Source organism: Citrus sinensis, chromosome 1, assembly GCF_022201045.2.
Source record: "Citrus sinensis cultivar Valencia sweet orange chromosome 1, DVS_A1.0, whole genome shotgun sequence".
NCBI classification, from domain to species: domain Eukaryota; kingdom Viridiplantae; phylum Streptophyta; class Magnoliopsida; order Sapindales; family Rutaceae; genus Citrus; species Citrus sinensis.
In genome coordinates this window covers 1,073,295-1,097,323 of record NC_068556.1, presented here as the reverse complement: position 1 = coordinate 1,097,323, position 24,029 = coordinate 1,073,295, and the positions used below count along the sequence as shown (strand labels likewise).

The following is a 24,029-nucleotide window of genomic DNA, read 5'->3' as shown; positions in this document are numbered from 1 at the left end:
ATTTAGGGGCATGTATCAATTATAACAGTAATCTTTTATAATTTGGTTTGAGATTTATGAGTTGCATGTTTAATAAAAAAAAAATTAGAAAATATTTCATGCATCCAAAGTAATACGTACAACCGGTAGATTTGAGATTTGCATACATTTATATATTAGAACAACATTTTCAAAATAATAATTATAATACAAACAGTAGTTTAATTTAATGTAATTACAAATTTATTTAATATTTTTTTCAACGTAAATACACATATGACAGTGATACTTTTTATTTATGATTTTTTTTTTGCTTGTTTTGTTTTATGTCCTTAAATGTAAATACATATATGGTCATTGGACGATATACATAGTATTCAATTTCACATTTAATAACGTGCTTATCTCTTCATCCTCTCAAATTGATTAAATTTTTAATAAAGGGATGAAATATACCATAAAGTATGGCGAATTTACGTATTCTCTAAAACATATATGTATGTGTGTGTGTCTATATTAATATATATATTTCTCACGTTTTCTACAATATGATTTTAAGATTTTTAAGTGCTCTAAAATATAGCAGACATATTGAAAATATAAAAGAAAAATTTTGGGGCATGCTTTATACGTCTTAAGGTTTTATTATATGATTTATATAATTTGTTGATATGTAATTAAATTATTAAGAAAATATTGTACTGTCCATCAAAATCCCTCTCAAAATTAGAAAAGAAAAAGGCCAATTAAAAAATCAAGCGGTCAAGAGTATGTCCACGTTGAACCCACAGTCATGAAAATCCGAAAGCGGATTTGAAACCCCATATTTAACTGGAGCTCATAAACACGGCGGTATCCGAGCAAGGACTTTGCTGGATTCTCCTTTAAAGCGCACGAATAATAAATTTTCGTTTACCAAAACACCCCCTTCAGAAAGTATAAGAGACGCGAAAAAGATCCCTGTTTTTATATTGTTATTTTATTTATAAATATTTTCAAAGTCTAACGAAATTAAAAAAAAAAAAAAAATACACACACTCGTTCTCTCTCTCTCTCTCTCGCTCTTTCTAAGCAAAAACAAAGACGAGAGAAACCCTAACTTTCTCTCTCTAAATTTCTCGTTCGAATCTCGCTTTTGAATCTTCAATTCTTTGTTTCCGTGTCGTTTTCTAGGCTTTCAATGGTGTGAAATCGAAGTTCGAGCGTCTGAAATCGAAGGATCTATTGGTGTTTTCGTACAGAGAGAAATTATGGCTTCGTCTGATAAGGAGCTCGAGCAACAGCTCATGGACGCTGGAAATAAGCTTCTAGAACCTCCAGATTCCGTTGATGAACTCCTTCCTCTTCTTGATGTAAGCTTTACTCTATTTATTCCATATTTGAAAAATTTAATGTCACGTATATTGTTGCTTATATTAGTTTTTATATTATATATATATTATTTGAAATTATTTATGATGTTTTTAGTAATTGCGAAGCTTATGTGATGCATGTTGAGTGTCCTTTTACGAGCTATATTGACTTCATAGTAATGTTGTTGATGTTTTTATTTTTAAAACGTTGTATTTGCCTTGTTTGTGTATCGCTTGATTGAGCTTAGCGCACAGATGGCAGTGCTTATGTACATACTGCTATAAGTTTGTGGAATTTACAACATGTGAAACTCAGTGGACTCTGTACACATGTCTTGAAAAAGCAGCTTGTGGAAACCAGTGTCCTTTCTTTCCCTTTTTTTTCCCCCCTTTGATGATATTATGAGATAGGTAACTTGTTGGACAAGTTGGTTTTGAATTTAGTTTAAAGAGCTCCTTTTTGCTATTGGACTTCTGGGAAGTTCTCATGTGTTTGAATTGCGCGCGAATATTTGAATGAGTTCATGAATGGACATTTAGATATGCGAGGGAAAATTTTGAATTAAACGAGGGCATGAATGGCTTTTTCCATCTCTATTTATGGAATTTCATATATATATATATATAAACAGTGTTTGGTTTGATGTTAGTGTTGAATGATGTAATTAGGAGCATCCATTATGTTTGCATAGTTAATTAAACGCAGATGACGTGCGATATCAGGATCTGTTGACAAGATCGTTTTTATGTGAGTGGTTTCCAGAAATGGGAAAATTGATTGCCGGCTAACATATCTGATTTCATTTACATAAATTAATTACATTAGCTGTGGGTTTTGTCAGAGAAGATAAGATATTTAATGAATAATTTCTTGCTGTCGCTGTTTTCGGGTTTTTCCTGGAGGGATTATGGTTTTAAGGGTTCAGTAGATTTTGTTGTAAAACTTTCCCAGATAAGGATTAATTGGGATTATTGTGAACAACTGATTGCGTACCTTTTCTTTCGTTGTGCTTTTATTACATAGAAGGTTTTTATGCGAATTAACAAACTTGTTCCATAAATGGTGGTTTTTCAAAAACGAGCTGAGACGAGTTGTTACTTTCCTTTTCATCCATTCCGAATGACTTCACTTAATTCCCAGCCTTTGTTTTTACCTTCCGAATGTAGCAAGTTGAGAGTTATCTGTCTAGGGTGGAACAGTCACCTACCAAGTCAATGCAAAATGCACTCACTCCCTCGCAGAAAGCATTGGTTGCGGACCAACTTTTTGGGCATTCAGATGTTGATGTGAAAGTTGCAGTGGCTGCATGCATCAGTGAGATAACAAGAATAACTGCACCAGAAGCTCCTTATGAGGATGACCAGATGAAGGTACACTGCGGGGCATGGATTTCTATAGAATCTTTACACAGTTAGCTGTCTTGTATTGCCCTTTCATGCATGTTGTTGGCATTCACAATTCCTCAATTCTTTTTTCCCCCTTTCCCCCTTGTGCTTGTTTGCAGGAAGTCTTTCAATTGATTGTATCATCTTTTGAAAATTTGTCTGACAAATCAAGCCGCTCGTATGCTAAGAGAACCTCAATCCTTGAAACTGTTGCCAAGGTCAGGTCGTGTGTTGTTATGTTGGATCTTGAATGTGATGCACTGATTATCGAGATGTTCCAGCATTTTCTTGAGGCAATAAGGTATGAAAAGAATGTCTTTGGTTGATAGTCACCTTTGCCCATGCTGATGTTTTCTCATTTATTGATGTATATTTTATGTGGAAAGGGCCTATTGAATGATTCTATCCCGCATATTTCTTTAGTGTTAGCTTAATATCTATAATTGGTGAACAATTGAGAGCACTAGTTTTGAGATATGAAATGCATGTTCTGATGGTTTCTTTTGTTCTTTCTTAAGGGATGACCACCCTGACAATGTCTTTTCGTCCATGGAGACAATTATAAGTCTTGTCTTAGAAGAAAGTGAAGATATACCTCTGGAGCTACTATCTCCAATATTAGATTGTGTGAAAAAGGACAATGAGGTCAGTAATCATAAATATAATGATTTGTGTTAATAGTTTGTCTTCCATTTTTGTGATTTCTTAAGGTATTTTTAATATTTTCAGGAAGTGTTACCTATTGCTCGGAGGTTGGCGGAGAAAGTACTTCAAAGCTGTGCAGCAAAGGTTAAACCATACTTGTTGCAAGCAGTAAAATCCTCAGGCATCTCTTTGGATGATTACAGTGAAGTAGTTGCTTCTATATGCCAGGAGGCATCTGTTGCTGTCGAGCAGAATGATGTACATGTCTCTAACAAACATAAGGTGAAATTATTAAGAGTCACAGGAGAACGTATATGGAGGCTTGTTAATCTTGTGCTTGAGTCCAATTTTTTGTGTGCCTATTTAGACTTTCCCTTGATCTTGTGCATTTGAAATCTTCGAAAGAGCCTGCAAAGTAGTCATTTGCTGTCATGGACTTATTGTTTTCTATTGGATGTGGATTGAAGCTTGATTTGATTTCATTTCTTTACTGTGTATTATTTTTTGCAGACTGATGAGGACAAGAGCATGTCAGTGAAGGCTCCAGTGGATGAAACAGCTCAGGTTTTTGTTCTTTGTTTTGAATTATTTTTTATTGTGCTCTTCTCTCTGTTAACCTAGCTCTCAATTCTCTTTTGTTTATGTAATCCTTCATTTCCATGTTTTTCTTTTTTGCACATTTCAAATTGGAAATGGTCATTTATAAATTTTTATAATTATTATCAGGTTGACAAAGAGATTGTCATAGAAGGGCCTTCTACAGAACGAGTTGATCTTGCTGATAATAGATCTCCTAAAGCAATTGTGAACAATGGTAATGCTCAGACAGGAGAAGATGACTCTTTGGCAGATTCAAATTCTTTGAAGAAGGAGGAGCCTGGTAATCTTACTGATCAGTCCAAAGGTGTAGAAACAGCAAGCAATGCAGAACCTGATAGTTCTGTTGCTGATAAAGCAATAACTGCAGAAGATAAGCCAGAACAGACAACCAATAGGAAAGGGAAGAAATCTAATTCTTTGATGAAATCAGAAGAACCATCTGACAGTTCTCAAATTGATAGCGAGAAGGAAACTGAGGCTGTGTTGGATCATAAAAGTGATGACAAGGAGAATCCTAGTTCACCTCATGAGGAGCCAACTGCTGAGGGGGCTGTGTCTGCCCAAAATGAAAAGGAGACTGGTGTTCAGGTTTCTTCTCCTAAAGCAACAGAAAGTGGATCCATGGATGTTGCTCCTTCGTCTCCAAGCGGGAGTGTCCCAAATGAAAGTCGTTCCCAAAGGCATGGCCGTTCAAAGAAAAAGGACCTCGTGCTTACAGAGGGCACACCATCTGCTGATGATTTTTCCAAAAAGGCGTCTGAAGGAACTAGTGATTCAGAAGCGAAACCACCTAAACGCTCTGGGAAAAAGGTGCCTGCTGGGTCTGCTAATGAGGATAAAATTCCCGTTGCAGATATATCAAAGAAAGAAAGCGGTGCGTCTAGTGATTCAGAAGTAAAACTGCTGAAGCAGTCAGCCAAGAAGGTTGATGCCAGCAATAACAATGGGGAGGGGTCCTCCTGGAAACAATCACGTGAGAAGAAAAGGCGGGAAAAAGCTACTCCGGGAAAAGATGCAACAAGATCGTTGACTAAAGATGATAAGGTACTGCCAAATTGACTACTAATGCAACCTTGCCTTGTGTTATTGGTATTCTTCATAAATTATTTTCTAATTTAATTTGCTAATCTGAAGAATTGTTGTCATTTCATTATTGATCTAGGAAATGGCTTCTTCGCCAAAGTCAGCTGCAAAACCAACTAAAGATGCACAGCACTTTGAAGCGACTTCCAAGTCAAATTCCAAGAGAAGGCGTACTCCAGAGAAAGAAAAAGTATGTTCTCTTAGTACCAATTATTTTTTTGTTCTGTTTGCTATCCTATTTTCATTGGTCCAATGAGCTTGTCAAATTCCAAGAGTGTGTGCTCCCGGGAAAGAAAAAGAATCCAGGAGAGTGTACTCCTGGGAAAGAAAAAGAGTGGCCTTTTTTTCTGATCTGTTCTTTTGTGTTTAGCTCTATGATATTTTGGTTGCATATTATCATTTGCCTGGTGGGGGAACCTTCTTTAGAAAATTTGCATTTTGTGACAGTATCCTTCTTCTTTGCACCATATTTCTATTAAGTGGATCGAAGTCCTCCTTACTTTGAATAACTGTGAGTGCTGGTTGGTAACAAGCATGTGCATTGTGATGTGGTTGCATTTTGTTAGAGTTGTATATCTTTTTTTTTTTTTGGGGGGGGGGGGGGGGAACTTCTATGTATAAAGTGTTAGTAATGATACAGCTTCTCTTTGCAATTTTATTTTTGTATTATCTGAGATTCACTATTTGAATAATTTTCGCTGGCGATACCATTTATGGTTGTTGGGATATCATCAATCAAGTTAAATCTTCTTAATAAGGTGGTTGCTGGTATTGCACTCGATTGTGTTATATTGGTTAGGTTTCTTTTCCCTGAAGAATTGCACCTTTTCTAACCATGGTCTGGGAATTGAGATGTGTATTATGCTACTGCCTGATATCTGCTTTTACCTTTTCACTTTCTTAGTTGATTTCTTATGAAGTGATTGTTTCAGGCTTCTGATACTGAAGATCTTGGAGAGAATCTGGTTGGTTCAAAGGTTAAAGTTTGGTGGCCGAAGGATCGCATGTAAGTATTAATGATATTTCCTCTTCAGTAATTTTTTTTTCCTTTTGGTGAAATTAGTGTTTGTTTTATTTGGTTGTACTAAAACCTTAATGCCGGCTTTTTATGAAGCTCTCTGTTATTTAATAATGTTTTCTCAAATGTTCTATTGCAATGCTTGAGCTTAGTTATACATGGCACCATGAATCTGAAATGCTAATCTTGTGTTGTCACGTACAGGTATTATGAAGGTGTTATTGAGTCATTTGACCCTGTTAAAAAGAAGCATAAGGTGAGACATCCATTATTGATGGCGGTTTACCTTTCTTATTTTGAAGGCCTTTTCATGACACTTTTTGGTTCATTTGTCCACCTTTTTAACCCCTCCTCCTTTTCTCTCTCTGCCCCACTATGGGAAACTTATTTCAATTTCCAAGTAATTACTTGAAAGGTGCTTATTTTATATTGTCATTCCTAAATAGGTTTCATATGTTGATGGTGATGAAGAAATTTTGAATCTTAAAAGGGAGAGGTGGGAATTTATTGGAGATGATTCTGACTCAGACGAGGTATGTGGTTGCTTGATATGTTATTTCAAAAATTATCTACAGTCGGATATATTTTGGATAAGAAACTCAAGAATATATGAATGTCTACGGTCATGGACATTTGCTGATAAGTGTTGTTAACAGGAACAAGCAGCTGATCGAGAAAGTCCCAATGCGTCCTCTGAAATGTAAGTATTGTGTATTTTAGGTTCTGAATTGGAACTGCTTCTTCTAGTTTTCAAAAGTGAGATGTTCCCAAAGTTATTTATGAGCTTCTTGTCATATGGACATAATTATGTTCCCCAAGTGTCGCAACCCAAATTGACCTTTTGTTTTATTTTATTTTATTTTATTTTTTTAATTTTTTGGTAGTGATCACCTAGCATCTAGTTTGGGATGGATTGGCAGTATTTCTGAGATTTTTTTTTTTTTTGGACGCTGGGATAGTTGGATCAGCTGACCGATTGTGTAACCTCCTTTTAGTTGATTTATATCCACTGTTACCAATAAATAAGGATTTTCAGCTTTCTGCTATTTTGCACTATACCTTCTTGAAAAAAGTTTTAAGCAAGGGGCACTCCTCCAAATTCTTAGCTTCTTAAATCATTGTGCTTTTCTTTTTTTCCCCCCATCACTGCTAACGGCTCAATGAAATGTTTTCACCATGCTTACCCCAAACAATTTATACATTCTTGTCGTTCTAGTCCTCTTGACATTTATTCTAAAGTTATCATCAACTGATTTGAGGCTAAACCCAAACTACCTCTTCTAAGCACGACAATCTACTTCATACGCCAATTCACTCCCAAATATGATACTTAAGACTGCCCCTTCTTCTTTTTCATGATATTTTTTATTTATAAACATGAAAATCTAGGGTCCTTACTCTTGTGTGATGTGGATTGACTTGTGACAGCTTTATGGTACAAAAGCCATTGGTTTGGCTTTGACTTGAAAGCTGTATTCTTACTTCGTCTTTCCAACTATTTTTTACGTTTTGATCCTGGGATGTGGTTTTTGTACTTTCATACTTCCTTTGAAAGAATTTTACCAATTTCAGTTTCCAATAGCATGTTTATATTTCTTGAGCTGTCTAATTGGTTGTTGTGTGGTGTGCATTATCTGAACTCTTACTGTGATCAACCGAACTGCGGAAAAGTGCTGCTATGTTAAGAACTATAGGAAACTGCTTCTGGGTTAAGAGATTTCTTTTTTCTTTTTGTGTTTTTTTTTTGGGGGGGGGGGGGGTTCTGGAGCTGGTTGGGTAAGTTTTGTGCTGTCTACTTAGTGAAACTTTATTACATTCTAACGTCTTTAATTCAATTTATTGCTGTCTGATATTATCTCTTTTAGGGAACATATCTGTTCTTAATCTAATTTAACCTTGTTTGTGCAAATGTTTTAATCAGCCCTCTGAAGAAGAAGGCAAAAACAAGTGCTGAACATTCAGTTAAGCAAGGGAGGTCAGAGAATTCAACAAAGAAGTGAGTAAATCTGTACATCCTAGCTATTGGATCAATCATTTCTCTAGTGCTGATAAGTTAAACACTTGATTGCTAGGGGTGGAGGGGCTTCCTCAAGCAAAGCCAAAACTGCAGATTTGAAATCTAGTCGTAAATCTGATGGCAAATCTAAAGATGGTTCTAAGATTAAATCAGAAAATAAAGATCATACTGTGAAAAACAGTACTAAGTCAGCTGATGTTGCTTCAAAATCAGCTAGCAAATCCAAGAATGATGCCATGGACGCCTCGAAGTCAGCAAAATCAAAAGAGGGTGGCAGTGGGACACCAAAAACTTCCTCCAAATCCAAGCAAGAGACGCCGAAGACCAAGAAGTCAAAGCAAGAAACACCGAAGATATCATCCAATGCAAAGGGTAAATCCCCAAAAACTGTTGGCAAATCTAATGCAAATGGAACCGGCAAGTTGAAGTCTAGTTCAACAAAGGTGAAAGAGGATGATGATGTCAAGGATTTGATGGATTCTGCTAAAGTGCCTGAAAGTACCAAGGGGAAGTCATCAAGTCCTTCCAAGACACTGGCAAGTGAGGTGAAATCAGGGAAAAAGCGACGAAGAGGATCTAAAAGTTGAAAATTTACCCTTTCAGCTTTGACGTCTCATCTGTCACGTTTGAATCATCTTGGAACCCAGCACCTTATTTATTGCAGCTTTCTTTGATGCGCTGTGCATGCTGCGCCCACAGTAAGCCATGCTTTTTGGTATTTATTGCAATCTTTTGGGATAAATTCCGGGTCATGGTTCGCATTGTTAGATTTCACAGTTAGTCTAGTCTAAGTTTATAGCAGTTTTAGGGTTAGCTTTTCTTCCTATTTTTGTTAAATTAATTGGGATTTATATTGTCTAAGCCACAGTAGAATACATTGGGTTAGCTTTGTTAAAAAAAATATTGCTTTTGATAGATAATGTAATAGATTAAGAAACTTGCTATCAGCAAGGCATCTCTTCTGATTCTGACTCGAGTCTTGGGCTTCACTTTTCGTTTCTGTTAGATGCACAATATTTTTGTTTGTTTGGCTGATGAAGAATGCATGAAAGCACTCCTGCTTGAGCAGAGTTAAAAGCCCAAAGAAGTATGTAGTTTCTGCATGCTTCAAACTGCTTTCAGAGTATGGCTTAGAATAAGTTTCTACTTGGAAAATAAATGCTGCAAAGTGCACTTGTGAAAATAAATGTCAATTGATTTAAAGCCTCTTGATTGCCAGACCATACGGTAGACCTATATAAAACTGCAGTTTGTGAACAAAAGCCTTACAATCACAAAGCTTCTCAGTCGAGTCCTGATAGCATTCGGATGCAGAGTAAGTATGAAGATGGGCTATGGCGGTTTTGGGCGCGCAAACTGTTGATCGTAGTAAGGGAAAAGGAATTCTCTATTCAAATCGTGTTGTTTGCTGCGGGCCTAATAGGTTCAGTGTTGATTTTTTTACGGAAGATAAAAGGTTCAGTGTTTGAATGCTTAAACTTTTTTTTTTTTTTTTTAATGTTGAAATGCTTCAGCAAATATTTCCAATGTTACTAATCAAACCCTAATTCCTTGAAAGGAAACAGAATTTAAACAAGCCACACCAAACAAAGGTCAACTTATCACTTAAATTTTTACCATCAAGTTACCTCCAAACTTTTAGCATGCCTGGAAATGTTTTGTAAATTAAGGGAAAAGGGCACTAAAACTTCCAACTTTGTCGCATGCATGGAAACGGTTAGCAAATTAAGGGAAAAGGATGCCAAAACTCTTTTTGAGGTCTATTTTTAATGTACGTGTAAATCCCCGATGTTTTATATTGGAACCATAAACCCTCTTTTTGTTTGGGCTGTCGCACTTGCGGCTCTTTCCTTCTTCTTTTCACGAAAGTCGATTTGATCTTTGAATAGATTTTAAAAATTTGAGTCTGATAGTATATGCTCTACGGCCCTAAGTTGACGAAAAATACTAAACAAAGGGAGTCTGTGTTTTCATTGTTAGAAGTAAATTAAAGTTAAAAGCATAGTTGACTTTCACCAGCGGTTGTTCTGGAGCATATCAGTGAAAGTATCATATAACGTAATCATCTTATCGTAGAAAAATTTTAAAATATATCAGAGTTGTCATATCAGTCACACAATAAGTAAATAATATTATGTTATGTATTTATTTATTTTAAAAAATCAATATATAAATGATAATTATATTAGATTTAACTATACATGTCATACATACAGTAGTTCGATGTGTTACTTTCGATACCATAATTTTTTTTTCCTATATTTTAACGTACTCTTTAATTGATTCCAAGTGAAAGCACATTGGAGGCTTGGACCCCCTTGCCCACCCTAAAAGAGGCAAATACAATTATGATTTTATGACTTTGTGTTAGTTGCATTGAACTATCATTATCAATTTATAATGTCCACCATCAAATTGTAGCAATCATTTTGTTAACAAAAGCGCTTTTGCCACTCATTATATTGCTCGCGCCCGTGCATGCATCAAGTTTTCAACTTGCTTCCCCTTTGGTCTTTATTAAACTTTTTTTTTGGGATAAATTATAAGGTGGTTACAACATTTCCAAAAAAAAATTTAAAATAAAAATTTATTTTTTATTTAAAAAGCCACGTTAATAATATGAGTTTTAAAAGAACCTTTAAACGAGATTCTTCAATTGAGATTATTCTTCTCTCTTTTAAATATTAATTTATAATTTTTTCTACTTCAAAAAATATTATACTATTTTTAATAATATCATTATTAAAGAGAGAAAAATATTATAACCACATTATTATTAAAAAAACGAAAGGTAATTAAATTTTGTTCTTATTTTTATTTAAAGTGTCTTATAGAAAAAAAAATTATATTTTTACTCTTTTATTAATTACATAGGCTAATAAAAAAGCATTTGAAGATAAATCTTTTAGTTATACTCTTAATTAGCTGTAACTTCTGTGACAATGGCCGCAATCCCCACAGGAAAATTCTAGTAATTTGCTTGCCCACCCACTCGATAGTGTTTTGAGATCTTGTTTGTTGGTTGTTGAAACTCAAAATCCAACTATCTTTTCATGATCGGCTGCTGCTTTCTCTCTCTCTTTTTTCTTTTCTTTTATTTAGTTTTCATACTCTTTCCCCTCCTCTTTTCGGTCAAATTTTACTGCCAGGGGGTGACTGCAGTTGCGTCTTTGATAGAAAGGAGGCCTACTGCTTTCGAGACTAGAAGAGAAACAGATCTTCTATCAACCTCCTTTTGTCCACTAGTTTGCCAAAGGCATCTGTTTTAGCTTTCTTTTTTCTTTTTCTTTTTTTTCTCTTTTCTTAAATGCATATTTGAGAAAATACTTAACCTAAAAATCTAAGTCTGGCAATTCTATTAAAATATGCAACATGCTCCCGTTCCCGTATGAAAGATGAGAGGGATCCATACGTATCCAATTAATCATGTCACTTTCTGTATTGTACAGTGTAGGTGGGTTTTATAATGAGACATTAATTTTATATTTTTGTAATTAGTGGGTTCCACACATATTATAATTGATGTGACAACTCCTATTCCGACCATTAGAATCGCCATTCAGCCATTAAACGGGGCAAACTTCCCCTGCATGTTAAGGTTGTATATGTGCCCGTCGAATAAACGTTCTGAGTAACGATACAATTATAAATTTTTATATATATTTATTTTATATAAATTAATGTGGCATGATAAAATTAATTGAATTAAATATTTTTGACCCACATAATTTATTTATATTATTTTATATTTTCATTCAATCAATGAATTAATGTCACATCAATTTATACAAGATAAATTTATAAGAATTTATAACTGTATCATCACTCAAAAATTTTTCCCTTAAAATAGGGGTATGATTTTAACATATGGAAATGAAGGTTTGTTAATAGGCTACGATTGGGATAGCGAATGCAAATGGATAAGAATTGAATGTAAATTAAGTAAAGATAAAGTGATTCGTACATGAGAACTTGATTCGGATCCTATGCTGAAAATAAAAAATCAAAATCAGTTTAAGTTCTATAATGTAAATCTAACAGTTACGATTTTTTATTTTTTTTTTTTTTTGCGCTTTCTATTTGTTTTCGTTTTATCTTTGGAGTCCTACCATAATTTGAATGTGAATAATGCAAAATTTTAAAAATATTGTAATTATTGTAACATACAATAATTCTAAAGTAGTTTGATCCTCAAAATAGATTAGCAGAGAAGTTGGGTCCTCGGAATAGACCAGCAGAAGAAGTGGAAAATTTTTGCAAAAGAATTATTCTATGGTTGCAATTTTGCTGCATAGATAATAATTCAGTAGTCAAAAAGAGTGAGATCTGCAATGATCACTTCAATGTGTGCTGTTAGTAAAAGATAATTACATTCATTTACACATATACAATCATAAAAGTCAGATCAGGTAGACCTATGAAAAATAGAAAAAAAAAAGGTATTAAAATGCTAACCTTTTGGTGCTTAGATTCTTGTATTAGCATTTCTAGGCACACAAAAAATGAATAACCTACTGCTTAATTAGATCATCATTATGCTATAATATTCACAAAACCGAGAACAACTAAAATGGCTATTTTAGAGAGCATGCATGAAACCAAGCCATGTTTATTAACAGACTATAAAAGGCAAAAATGAATGAAAGAACATTCCAAGTGCACGAGAGATCAGCATGAGCTTCTCCATAAACAGAACATTATGAAAATAAACATAAAAGTCTACCATGCACAAACACCAATGGTATTAGGTTACTACAGTATACTGACTTTGTTTTTAATTCTTGGTTGTCATGTTTCTTAATGATACTCCAGCATTGAATGGGGTTTAGATTCGGAAGTCTTTCTATTTTGGGCTGATACCACTTCAGGGTTTTGAAGCTCAAGAAATTGTTTTCAGATAAATGCTTTCTAATCAGTTTTATAAGATGATTAAAAACGGGGATAAATTAATTACAATTGACGTATGTACAATTGTTCCAGTTTTTAATAAAAAAGCTCGGATAAACATCCTTAGGTTCTTATCACAAGTACTTTCTAATCACTTCAGGGTTTTGAAGTTCGGATAAATATATATTAGTTTTTTAAACTATCTCTCTCTTTTATTAATCTATATACATTGAATTTGATATACTTCATTCATCAATTGTCAATATATCATATACTTTACCTCTATATTGTTTACACCAAGGATAATTAAGATAGCGTTTCTTTTTCCTTTGAAATTTGAATAGGGTCTAAATTTAACTGAAATCTGAATGAATTTGAATATAAATGTATGAATGGCATATATTTTTTTTTCTTTTTTAATATATTAATATAAATGGTATCTTTTTATTTTTATAAATTAAAAAAAATGTCTTAAACATGATTATTTAATATTTACGTCCTTTATAAGTCAAAATGGAACAAGGGATTATGTTTTATAATTTTGAAAATATAAATATATTTAATAGAGATATTTTTAGGATATAATATTTACTCTCATTCAAATAAGTCGCAAAAGTTTACTTTTCTACTAAGATGTAAATATTTGAAAATAGGCATAAGTTATGAAAACAAACAAGTAAATTTGAAAAAGATTATGAACTTAATAAAATTTCAAACTTCATAAGTTAACAAATAAGCCCTAAGTCAAAACAATACTTTTTATAACTATACTCTATTAAGTTATAACCTCCTTATAGTAATAAGAGTAATTGGTACCAATAATATGAGTACATAGAAGTTTTATTGTATAAGTTTATAAATGTTAAAAAAAATTGTGATCAATAAAATATGTGCAAGCAATATAACATTTAATATTTGAGTTATGCTCAGGTACCAAGGCCGGTTCTATAGTATTGGGGGCTTTAGGCTGAATGTTTCTATGAGACTTCCTTACATTCAGCACTTTCAACACTCAAAGAAATATAAAAGAACCCAAAATTAAATTAATTCTTACGTATATATTGAATATAAACAATAAAAACGATATTAAGAAATTTAAAAAAAGAAAAATAATTAAGAGGATGTCTTTTTTAATTCCTCTATAAATCTTATTTCAAGAAAAAAAAAATTTCCTTCAAAAGTGAGCAAATAAATGTAATTATAGAGCCACAATCACCTTGTAAAAATAAGTGTGTACAAATACCTTATTCATTTAGTAACTATAGAGACACAATCACCATGTACAAATAATTAGTAATTAACATCTTATTTCTTTATAATAATTATAGAGTCACAATCACCATGTACAAATAATTAGTAATTAACATCTTATTTCTTTATAATAATTATAGAGTCACAATCACCTTATACAAACAAGTGTGTACAAACTAATGTGACATGGGGAGTTGGCTGCATTAAACCATCATAGGACCACATAATTGAAAAAAAAAATATCACTTTTCAGCTAATCTATTCATGCCACATCAATTTATATGCATCAGTTTGTAAACTTTGGATAAACTCTTTGTGGTTCAATCATTATTGTTTTTAAAAAAAGAAAAACACAAAAGATTTTATGATGTTAAATAATTATTTTTTAAACAGGTAAGGAATGTAATCTTTTTCTCAGAAAAACTAATAATGAATTAATAGTTAGACAATACTATTAAGGGATATTACATTTTACCACCAAAGTTATTCGGACATATCATGCCAGTACCATGGTTTGCTGAAAAGAGTATTTTACCACTAAACATTTGTGCTGTTATTAATTTACCACCATTCCGTTAAAAAAACGTTAATGTTTAACTCAAAATGTGTTAAAAGTTGATTTTACCCCAAGAGAATAAAATATAATTTTACCCTTTGAAAAGAAAGAAACAATGAACAAAAATAAGATCTAGAGAACAACTGAAAATTGTAATTAATAAAAAATAATGAACAATATGCAGAATTACTATTATAAAAAAAAAAGAAAACGACAAAGAAAATAACTAATAAAAAATTTGCTTCAAAATTAATATTGTAATTTATGAAATTCAAGTATTAATCACAGTTAAAAATAATAACAATTTAATTAAGAAAAATTAATGAGAGAGAGGGGCTGATTTTAGGGTTACCAATTTCGTAATTCTTTATTTATTTCCCTTGATTTTTTTTGTTTTATTGTTTATTTTACATTTGCAACACAATTTTTTGGCTTCAATAGGAAATATGTTTGATACCCTTATGACATCAGTAAAATATCAGTAATTTTTTAACATTTTTAACGGAAGGGTGGTAAATTGATAATGGTGCAAATGTTTTGGTGGTAAAATACACTTTTCAGCAAATTATATTATTGACATGATATGTCAGAATAATTTTAGTGATAAAATAATAATATTTCTACTATTAATTATAACTCTTTAACATTCAGGATATCAAATATAGAATTTGTATAAAAAATTTTAATTGCAGGATAATTATTAATTAAAGAGAGACTAAAAAATAGACTTTCCTATTGTAAGTAACTTTAAAAATCTATTAATTTGAGTATATCAAGGAAATACCAAACAAAAAGCTCATCCCACTACATGGGGGATTACAATGGGGCCATCTTAGTATAGGTGACCCTAGGTGCCCACCTAGTTCACCTATACTTAGAGATGCCCCTGTCATGTATAGATGTTCAGATGAATTTAAAACGCGAACAAAGTTGAAAAACAAAAAAAAAAATCACAAAATAGTGTAGTACAGTTTGTATCTTGATATATATTAATTTTGTTCAAAAGATTTTTTTTTGGTACTAATGTTTGCATCTAAGCATGAATTTTTTAACTATTATAATGTAAATTATTTATTTTCTTCGCAAAATATATTGTTCCAAATGCTTGTAACTGAAATGCAAGAAATGATATATTATTCAATAAATTAGTATGGCGCCTAAACTTTTATAGGCATCAAACAAACACCTGCACTCACACAAAGTCATAATTCAAATGTCTAGTTCATTTAGTAATTATAGAGGCACAATCGCCTTGTACAACTAATTAGTAATTAACATCTTATTTTTTATAGTAATTATAGAGCCACAATCACTTTGTACAAATAAATGTGTACAAACTGGTGTGACATGAGGAGTTGGTTGCATAAAACCATTATAGGACCACATAATTGAAAAAAAATAAATTTTATCACTTTCAGGTAATCTATTCATGCCACATCAGTTTATACGCATCATTTTGGATAAACTATCTGTGGTTCAATCATTATTGTTTTCTTTAAAAAGAAAAATGAAAAAGATTTTATAATGTTAAATAATTATTTTTTAAAAAGGTAAAAAATGTAATCTTTTTATCAAAAAACTAGTAATGAATTAACAGTTAGACAATATTATTAACTATAACTCTTTAGCATTCAGGATATCAGATATAGAATTTGTATAAAAAAAATTTTATTGTAGGACAATTATTAATTAAAGAGAGACTAAAAAATAGGCTTTCCTATTATAAGTAACATTAAAAATCTATTAATTTGAGTATATAAAGGGAACACCAAAAGAAAAAGCTCATCCCACTATCTGGGGGATTACAATGGGACCATCCTAGTATAGGCGACCACAGGCAACCCCTAGTTCGCCTATAATTAGAGATGTCTCTGCCATGTACAGATGTCTAGGTGAATTTAAAACGCGAACAAAGTTGAAAAATAAAAAAAATCAAAAAATAGTGTAGTAGAGTTCGTGTCTTGATATATATTAATTTTGTTCAAAAGATTTTTTTTTTTTTTGGGTACTAATGTTTGCATCTAAGCATGAATTTTTTAACTATTATAATGTAAATTATTTATTTTCTTCGCAAAATATATTGTTCCAAATGCTTGTAATTGGAATGCAAGAAATGATATATTACTCAATAAATTCGTATGGTGCCGAAACTTTTATAGGCATCAAACAAACACCTGCACTCACACAAATTCATAATTCAAATGTCTAGTTCATTTAGTAATTATAGAGGCACAATCACCTTGTACAACTAATTAGTAATTAACATCTTATTTTTTATAGTAATTATAGAGCCACAATCACTTTGTACAAATAAATGTGTACAAACTGGTGTGACATGAGGAGTTGGTTGCATAAAACGTTTATAGAACCACATAATTGAAAAAAATAATTTTTATCACTCTTCAGGTAATCTATTCATGGCACATCAGTTTATACGCATCATTTTGGATAAATTATATGTGGTTCAATCATTATTGTTTTCATTAAAAAGAAAAATGAAAAAGATTTTATAATGTTAAATAATTATTTTTTAAAAAGGTAAAGAATGTAATCTTTTTATCAGAAAAACTAGTAATGAATCAACAGTTAGACAATACTATAACTCTTTAGCATTCAGGATATCAAATATAGAATTTGTATAAAAATTTTTAATTGTAAGATAATTATTAATTAAAGAGAGACTAAAAAATAGGTTTTCCTATTATAAGTAACATTAAAAATCTAGTAATTTCAGTATATAAAGGAAACACCAAAAGAAAAAGCTCATCCCACTATATAGGGGATTACAATGGGACCATCCTAGTATAGGCGACCACAGGCGACCGTCTAGTTTGACTATAATTAGAGATGTCTTTGTCATGTACAAATGTCCAGGTGAATTTAAAACGCAAACAAAGTTGAAAAAAAATTCACAAAATGGTGTATTAGAGTTTGTGTCTTGATATATGTTAATTTTATTCAAATGAATTTTTTTTTTCTGACATCTGCCCTAAGCATGACTCTTTAACAATTATAAGGTAAATTATTTATTTTCTTCACAAAATATATTGTTCCAAATGCTTGTAATTGGAATGCAAGAAAGATATATTATTCAATAAATTAGTATGGTGACTAAATTTTTATAAGCATCTAACAAACACCTACACTCACACAAAGTCATGAGATGGGAAACTTGGAAAATGACCTGAAGCATCTAATCTTTAAAGTTTTTAAAACCGTTCCCCAGAATTTAGGCATGCAAATTGCATAGAACTGACACTTGTCACGTGGAACGAGAATCCCCGGGTTGCCAAATGCCAATTAACAATTGACAAAAGCTCTCCGTAACATGGAATGTAAGGCCAGGAGAGAAGCAGTTTAATTATAAATCTTGTGCACAACAGAGACTACAAGAGATGATATTAAATTTGTCGTGGAATCAACTGAGAAGTATTCAGAGATGTATGCAGAAAATATAAATAATAAAAAGTCAAAGGATTGGCATGATATTAGTTAAGAAAATGGGGACAAAACTCTGTGAGAGTTTTGATAGCGATCACGTACCCAAGAAACTTTCATACAGGGATGAATATTTTTGGATAATAGAGTTCAGAAGCTAAGTCGACCCTTCGGTTCAGTTAAAATATCCAACCATAGTTAATTTAACAAGGATACCTTCACTAACAAATGTTGTGCACGCAACAAATAAAAGCTACCCCTTTCAATTTCGCTTCTTTTCCGTGTTTATCCGTTGAAATGAGTCAGGCCCGCCTGGAGGAAGATTCAAGAATCAAGATCCTACACATAAATATAATTAATTATTACATCTTCAAGAAGAAAATAACACTATTTTTTAATTCGAGCGTGAGTAATGGATTTTGTTCGCTAATTTTGCTCCTTTTTTTTTTTTTTGTGTGTTTCCTGAACAATTCGGCAGCCTAGAGTAGTGGCTACGGATAATTCCAGTTTATGGCTGGGGTCACCACCTTGGAATTATATATAAATAAGTGGTCCATGCATGCACCATCATCAGTGATCGAGTTCCAGAAACCCCTTGGCTCAGAACCAAAGCCACAAGCTATGCTTTCAATATTTTTAAATGATTTTAAATGAGAAAAAGAAAAGTTAGAAAAAGTGGGACATTAAAGACTTTAAGGGCGTGGTCTCTGCTTCCCATAAATCAAACCTTTCCAGACTGTTGGTACCTTAGTTTATCAATTTCATTTTCATTGTGATCATATCTTATTCTTTTGAATCTTTGTTAAAAGGGATATATACTTTAATATATTGGATAAAATCTCTTGAATTGATATGAAAGATTTGAAGTTTAAACCTTACTTACATAGGTGAGGAGAAAGGCTTTAATTTGTTATGCTTTAAAAAAAAAAATTGGAAGTTCACTATTGTATTAATTAATTTAATATATCTTTTAATGAAACAAAACTAATATGTAAACAAACTAATATTAATTGAATATTTTATACTTCAGATAAATGCTAACACGATAAACTTTGGTAAGAATATATGTGTCCCTTGGTTTGTAACCTTCTTTTCTTTCAAAAGTCTTTACTTAGAAACTGAAATAGTTGGCATATAAACAACAACAATCTTTGTACATATCTTAGAGCATCATGATAAATTGATAAAAAAAAAAATGGGGTCATGATCCTCATCCGCCATCAAATTTCACTTAAATTCTTACCTCCCATTTCCAATGTACAACCAATAATTTATCAATTCTAGAACCTATTAGATAAAATACATTATCCACAAGCCACGTTAATGTTTATTTGTGAAATTATTATTACAAAAGGAGGGATCATGTATTCATGTTATCTAATTCGATTGAAAAATAAAAATTGTTATCCAATTTAGAGTTTAGAATTTACGGTTCAGGCATACTTAATTAGATTAATTAATGGTTGATATGTACATGTGTTGACAAATGTTTATTTCAATTAAATCGAACTATATAGTTCAATGTATAAATTGAAACGGTTATTTTATAGGTAAAACGTATAATCATGTTCAAAAAAATGTGAACAAGCCCATATAAAAACTAAAAATTGTAAATAAACCCGTCTCATGGTAATTGAATTAATAAATTCCACCTATGTTGCGTTTACTTCCCGAATTAGGGAATCAGAATTCGGAATCAAAATCATTGACATGGTTTACTTCGCAAGATAGAGTCGGGAATCAAAATCGGAATCGGAATTGTGGGGCCCACCACAATTTAAGAATGAGGAATGAGAGACTCATTCCCAAGGGGGAGATGAGAATAAGTCTCCAATTCCCAGGAATGACTATTTTGTCCTGCCTCAAAATTAAAAATAATCATATTGTCCTAATTTATAATTAATTAATATATATTATAATTAATTAATTAATATTATTATTATTAATTAATTTACTAGTATGTTATTAACAATAATTATTAATAATTATAGTTTTTGAATAAATAATCACAATAATTCATATATTATTATTAATTAATTAATATAATTATTAATTAATTAACTAATACACTTTTATTATAATTAATTAATATACTATTATAATAATTACTAATATAATTATTTTAATTAATTCATATATATTATTAATTAATTAATATACTAGTATATTATTAACAATAATATATTAATTATTATAGTTTGTGAATAAATAATCATTATAATTAAAATATAAAATAATAATTATGACAATAATTCATTAAGTATTCATTAGTAATTGTTACAATCTAATTCATTCTAATTTTGATTTTAAGATAAAATAAACATATTAATGGAATTTCAATCCATTCCGATTTCGATTCATGTAGGTCAAGTAAACAACTTATTCTAATTCTTATTCTTCATTAATATTTCAACTTATTTCGATTTCGGCCTATTTCAATTACTGACAAGTAAAACGCAACACTAATGTTAACTATTTGGAAAACTGATCCAATTTTATTTTCCTGGAAATGTCGTTTTATAACCAGTAGCTACTGCCTCGAAAAAAGGAGACAGTCGATTTTTCATCTCTCTTTTATTTTGAGGTTATGATCGAGTGACGACAGATGATATCCATTTCTTGGAACAAGCAACAAAAATTTTGTGACTTGCTTTGAATATATAAAATCGTCCCTTCTATGTTCTGGGCTTTGTTCATTCTGAAAAAATAAATAAATAAATGCAATCAATTCTATGCTGTCATGTCATCGAAGAAAATGCAAAGGAAAATGAATTTTCACATATCCGTCATTTAATGGCTCCGTCCTTGTCTGCCAAATTCTTCAGGTTTTTCAAATTGATTTTAATGGCCATTGGCCATGGCGGATGTAGAGACAACCTCACGTACTCCCATGTACTGTATCTCTTAAATTCTTGTACTTAAATACGATTGGCTGTCAGTTTACACTGTATTGTATTTTATAATTTAATTAATAAATAATAATACATTATTTTTATTTTTCGTTACATAAAATTATTCTGATTATTTTACTTTAAATGCACAAAAAATATAATTTAGTTTTATTTACTAAAATAAAAAATTAATTTAAGTTAAATAATTATATTATACATTAACCAAAAAAAGATTTATAATTTCTTATTATATTATATTATATTATAAAACACAATACCAAATTATACTACATTATAATAACTAACATATAGAAATAAACTATATTATATTATAATATTATTAATAATATAACATAATATTGTAATATTTTATTATTTGACAATAGTACATTATTAAATCATTAATGTATTAAAAATTGATATATAAAAATAATTATTTAATACTTAATTTCAATAATTAGTATAAAACCTTCAAATATTAATAAATTTAAATAGTATTAATTTAAATTTAACATTAATATAAAATAATATTACTTAATATAATACAATCCAACTATGATTGCGTTTATTTTTTTTATTTGAAATCTGAATAGGTCTGAATGAAAATATCTGAATGACATGTTTTTTTTTTTCAACATCTGAAGGGAAAAACTTAAAAGCTAGTAGTTTGACATAAATATCCTTTTAAGTGGTGCATATATTTATTCGTCACAATTTATAATTTTCACAGGTTGATTAGTTTGGTAGTATTAAAAAAAATGTTATCATTGTTGATCTTAATTTAATTTTTTAATAAAAGATGTAAAGATAACATCAAATTTTATTATAAAGTCAAAACTATTATTTTATTTTTTATTAATCACAATGGACATAATTTGATTTGTTCAATTTTCAGTTTAGTTAATGTTATCATGTGAATAAAAAATTAAAGCAATTAAAAAAATAACTTCAAGAATAATACAAAAATATTAGGTTTATACATAATATTGGAAATACATGAATTGTTAAGGGTATTTTTGATATTTGAAATAAAAAAATTTCATTTAGACTTCAGATTATTAAAGTGGGCTTTTTCTACTTTTTCTATTCATATAAAATTGTCTGACAATAAGTGATAAATTAAGAAAACAAACAACTTAAAATAAATAAATGTATGAAAAAAAAAGTTAAAATCAGACTTTAGACTAAAAAACAAACATCACGTACATCAAATATAGTATTGCATTACAAAATAATATAATATATTTTAATATAATGCATCATAATGTAGCATAACTAATATAACATAGGACAATATAATATACCAAATGCACTATGAACGTATTAAGAAAAGATCACTTGTGGGCTCTCAAATGAAAATAAGATATTAGGAACCTATTTACATGAGTGGAGAAGGACTTATGTTGCCATTAACTATAACCTAAAAAAAATTTATGACACTATTATAAATGAGATGAGAACAGCCCAAAGCTTAACGATAATTACAAGAGAAGAATGGATCGCCCTAAAAAATTCGAATCTCTTCTTCCAAAAAGAAAAACATCCACTCAAACATCAGACTAAATGACAAATATTTTATTATAATTAAACTTTCAATCGCTAACTTGCAAATTGTTTATATATATATATATATATATATATATATATATATATATATATAAATGAGTTCAAATAATTTTTTTAAATCTCTACCTGTCCGAAAATTCAAACTCTTGAATCCAATATAAAGCTGATAGAAAAATGGATGAAACTCGACCAAATCTCTGCTGCAACTTGCAGATTAGCGTCCTGTAGACCTCCGTTTACTTTAATGCACCTGGCCACATGCCTTTAATTTCAAAGGGGTCTGACGCATGTGTCCCACAACTAAGTACACCCTCTCGTAAGCCTTAAGGGACGATCGTACGATTTAACGACAACATATCAATCAAAAAAACAACCAATCATAGTTTGACACCGCGCCTTGTTTACGTCTTATGGGACGGAACCCTAGTTTGACAAAACGCCTGCCATGTCATTCTTTTTTCTAGAGTTTGACAACTTTGACCACAGCTCATTGGTGCTTGCAGAATTAAGTGGAAACGGTTGTAGAGAATCAAGTGAAAAAACACCGTTTCGTTTTTTTGTCTCCCTGAATGACGCAGTCTATAGATGACCCAATTCCCAAGAAGACCACAAAACGACGAGAGTAGTACTATTATTGCAATCCGACGGCAGATACAGCAAACTGGCCGGAGGAAAATAGTCAAATCAACGGCCAGAAATCGATCAAACACACAGGCCCTTGAAAGGAACACGTACCGTCGAACCACCACAGCCAGCCAATCATCTCTATACACAACATCTCCTTTGCACTCCCCTTTCTTGAATATGCGTCGTACAATCTTCTTTTGCGTTATTCCCAAAAACACCCCCACGCCCTAGTAAGGAATTAACACATACCTCCCCTAGCTTTTGACATATTATCATCGTTTAAATTATTTATTTTTCATTTAATAGTCACTTGAATGCTAAACTTTAAACAAAGAAAATACTAGATATTTTTTACAACTTCAACACTAATAAATATAAGATTTTCTTTAAGAGTTTAGTAATTAATATTTATAAATTCAGTTAAAAATTCTCATAAGATTAAATCTACCATATAATTATTTGATAAACTTAAACTATTTAAAATCTTTGCATTAATTACACCCGTGAAACAAACGGTCTTTTGAGAGCTTCCGCAAAAAGACTCAAACAATGACTTGACGGCGGGAGAGGTAAGTGCGCTATAAAACGAAAGATGTCATATCAGTAATAATATACCAAATCTGAAGGGAGGACTGTGATAATTACCCTGCCGTAATAATAGACGAGCTTAAAAGGCGAAGCAAAGCCACGGAAAAAAAAAAGGGAGGTTGCGTAGACATGGCAGCGAAATGAA

General features: G+C 31.2%; 1 protein-coding gene across 1 annotated transcript; it reads left to right on the top strand.

Annotated features, from left to right (window-relative positions):
* The first annotated feature begins 958 nt into the window (after positions 1-958).
* On the top strand, positions 959-9,056 carry LOC102624143 (sister chromatid cohesion protein PDS5 homolog C). Its single transcript, XM_006483400.4, has 14 exons — positions 959-1,331; positions 2,499-2,702; positions 2,837-3,018; positions 3,236-3,362; positions 3,447-3,644; positions 3,873-3,926; positions 4,089-5,006; positions 5,125-5,235; positions 5,978-6,051; positions 6,268-6,319; positions 6,510-6,596; positions 6,720-6,763; positions 7,985-8,059; positions 8,136-9,056. Exons 1-14 carry the CDS (start codon positions 1,230-1,232, stop codon positions 8,665-8,667), a joined length of 2,760 nt encoding a protein of 919 aa, XP_006483463.1. The 5' UTR covers positions 959-1,229; the 3' UTR covers positions 8,668-9,056.
* Positions 9,057-24,029: the final 14,973 nt, after the last annotated feature.